This window comes from Myripristis murdjan, chromosome 8, assembly GCF_902150065.1.
Source record: "Myripristis murdjan chromosome 8, fMyrMur1.1, whole genome shotgun sequence".
In the NCBI taxonomy this organism is placed as follows: Eukaryota; Metazoa; Chordata; class Actinopteri; order Holocentriformes; family Holocentridae; genus Myripristis; species Myripristis murdjan.
Window position 1 is genome coordinate 2057699 of NC_043987.1, and position 2766 is coordinate 2060464.

General features: G+C 56.3%; 1 protein-coding gene across 1 annotated transcript; it reads left to right on the top strand.

Annotated features, from left to right (window-relative positions):
• The first annotated feature begins 934 nt into the window (after positions 1-934).
• On the top strand, positions 935-1661 carry LOC115363023 (uncharacterized). The gene has a single exon (XM_030057089.1). It carries the CDS (start codon positions 935-937, stop codon positions 1616-1618), a length of 684 nt encoding a protein of 227 aa, XP_029912949.1. The 3' UTR covers positions 1619-1661.
• The last annotated feature ends 1105 nt before the right edge of the window (positions 1662-2766 follow it).

The following is a 2766-nucleotide window of genomic DNA, read 5'->3' on the forward strand; positions in this document are numbered from 1 at the left end:
ATCACCAATCCACCTGTCGATCTCACGCTCCATCCTTCCCTCACTCGTGAACAAGACCCCGAGATACTTAAACTCCTCCACTTGAGGCAGGACTTCTCCACCGACCCGGAGCGGGCATGCCACCCTTTTCCCGTCGAGAACCATGGCCTTGGACTTGGAGGTGCTGATTGTCATCCCAGCCGCTTCACACTCGGCTGCGAACCGCCCCAGTGCATGCTGAAGGTCCTGCTTCGAAGGAGCCAACAGGACAACATCATCCGCGAAAAGCAGCGATGAAATCCTGTGACTCCCAATGAACAGAACTGGTGATAAAGGGCAGTCCTGCCGGAGTCCAACATGCACCGGGAACAGGTCCGACTTATTGCTGGCAATGCGAACCAAGCTCCTGCTCCGGTCGTACAGGGACCGAACAGCCCTTAGCAAAGGGCCTCGGACCCCATACTCCCGGAGCACTCCCCACAGGGTACCACGAGGGGCACGGTCGAATGCCTTCTCCAGATCCACAAAGCACATGTGGACTGGTTGGGCAAACTCCCATGAACCCTCGAGCACCCTCCGGAGGGTATAGAGCTGGTCCAGTGTTCCACGGCCGGGATGAAAACCGCATTGTTCCTCCTGAATCCGAGGTTCGACTATCGGCCGAATCCTCCTCTCCAGTACCCTGGCGTAGACCTTCCCAGGTAGGCTGAGAAGTGTGATCCCCCTGTAGTTGGAACACACCCTCCGGTCCCCCTTTTTGAAAAGAGGGACCACCACCCCGGTCTGCCATTCCAGAGGTACTGTCCCCAACCGCCACACGATGTTGCAGAGGCGTGTCAGCCAAGACAACCCCACAACATCCAGAGACTTGAGATACTCAGGGCGGATCTCATCCACCCCCGCTGCCCTGCCACTGAGGAGCTTACGAACCACCCCAGTGACCTCGGCTTGGGTGATGGATGATTCCACCTCTGGGTCCTCCGCCTCTGCTTCCTCAATGGAAGACGTGACGGTGGGATTGAGGAGATCCTCAAAGTATTCCTTCCACCGCCCGACAATATCCTCAGTCGAGGTCAACAGCTCACCACCTGCAGTCGGCAGTGTACTGCTTCCCCCTCCTGAAGCGCCGGACAGTTTGCCAGAATTTCTTCGAGGCCGACCGATAGTCCTCCTCCATGGCCTCCCCGAACTCCTCCCAGCTCCGAGTTTTTGCCTCCGCCACTGCCCGAGCCGCGGCACGCCTGGCCTGCCGCTACACGTCAACTGCCTCAGGAGTCCCACAGGCCAACAAGGACCTGTAGGACTCCTTCTTCAGCTTGACGGCATTCCTTACTTCCGATGTCCACCACCGGGTTCTGGGATTGCCGCCACGACAGGCACCAGAGACCTTGCGGCTACAGCTCCGAACAGCTGCGTTGACAATGGAGGCCGAGAACATGGTCCATTCGGACTCAATGTCTCCAGCCTCCCTCGGGAGCTGGGAGAAGCTCTCCTGGAGGTGGGAGTTGAAGACCTCCGCAACAGAGGGTTTGGCCAGATGTTCCCAACAGACCCTCACAATACGTTTGGGCCTGCCAGGCCTGTCAAGCTTCCCCCTCCGCCAGCGGATCCAACTCACCACCAGGTGGTGATCAGTTGACAGCTCAGCCCCTCTCTTCACCCGAGTGTCCAAGACATACGGCCGGAGATTGGATGAAATGACAACGATGTCGATCATCGACCTCCAGGATAGTTGCTTCTAGTTCTTCTTCTGGGAAACCTTGGCTGCTGGAGACTGCTTCTGCTTCTGCCAGGAGGAACTGGCTGCTGGAAAATGCTGCTGCTGGGTACAGATGGCTTCTGGAAACTGCTGCTGCTGCTGCTGCTGCTGGGAGAGGATGGCTTCTGGATATTACCACAACAGCTGGGAGAGACTGACTGCTGGAAGCTAGTTCTGCTGGGAAGGATCCGCTGTTTGAAACTGATGCTACTGCTGGGAGAGGCTGACTGTTGAACACTAATGTTGATGGAAACTGCTGATGCTTCTTCTGCTGGGAGAAGGAGGCTACTGGCAACTGCCTGCTGGTTCTGCTGCTGCAGCTACTGAGGAGGTCTGGCAACTGTAAACTGCTGTTGCTGCTGCTGCTGGGGAAGGATAGTTGCTGCTAGTTCTTCTGTCAAACGTTGGCTTCTGGAGACTGCTGCTGCTGGGAAGGACTGGCCGCTGGAAACTGCTGTTGCTTCTGGGAAAGGATTGCTGCTGGAAAGCATTGCTGCTTGTGACTCTGCTGGGGAACACTCACTGCGGCTTCTGCTTCTTCTGGGAGAGGCTGGCTTCTGGAAACTGCTGCTGCTGGGAAGGACTGGTTGCTGGAACCGCCTGCTGCTTCTAGAGAAGGACAGCTGCTGAAAACTGCTCATGCTTCTGCTAGGAAATGCTGGCTTCTGGACACTGCTGCAAATTGCTGGTAGAGGCTGACTGCAAGAAGGCGTTGCTGCTGGGAAGGACTAGCTGCTGGAAACATGTACTGCTGCTTGGAGAGGCTTTCTAATAAACACTGATGCTGCTTAAAACTGCAGCTGCTTCTTCTGCTGTGAGACGTAGGTTGCTGGAACCTGCCGCTTCTTCTGACACTGAAGGCTGGCTGGCTGCAAACTGTGGAAGCTGATACTGCTGCTGGTAAATGAATACCACTGGAAACCACTGCTCAACCACTGAGTTTGTCCGCTCAACACTGCTGCTGCTTTAAAATTCTGCTGGGAGCAGATGACTGCTGGAAACTGTTGCCGTTGTCAGCCGGGAGAGGC

Coding starts and splice junctions, on each gene's coding strand:
- LOC115363023 (XM_030057089.1), top strand. CDS start 935: ATGGATGATTCCACCTCTGGGTCCTCCGCCTCTGCTTCCTCAATGGAA.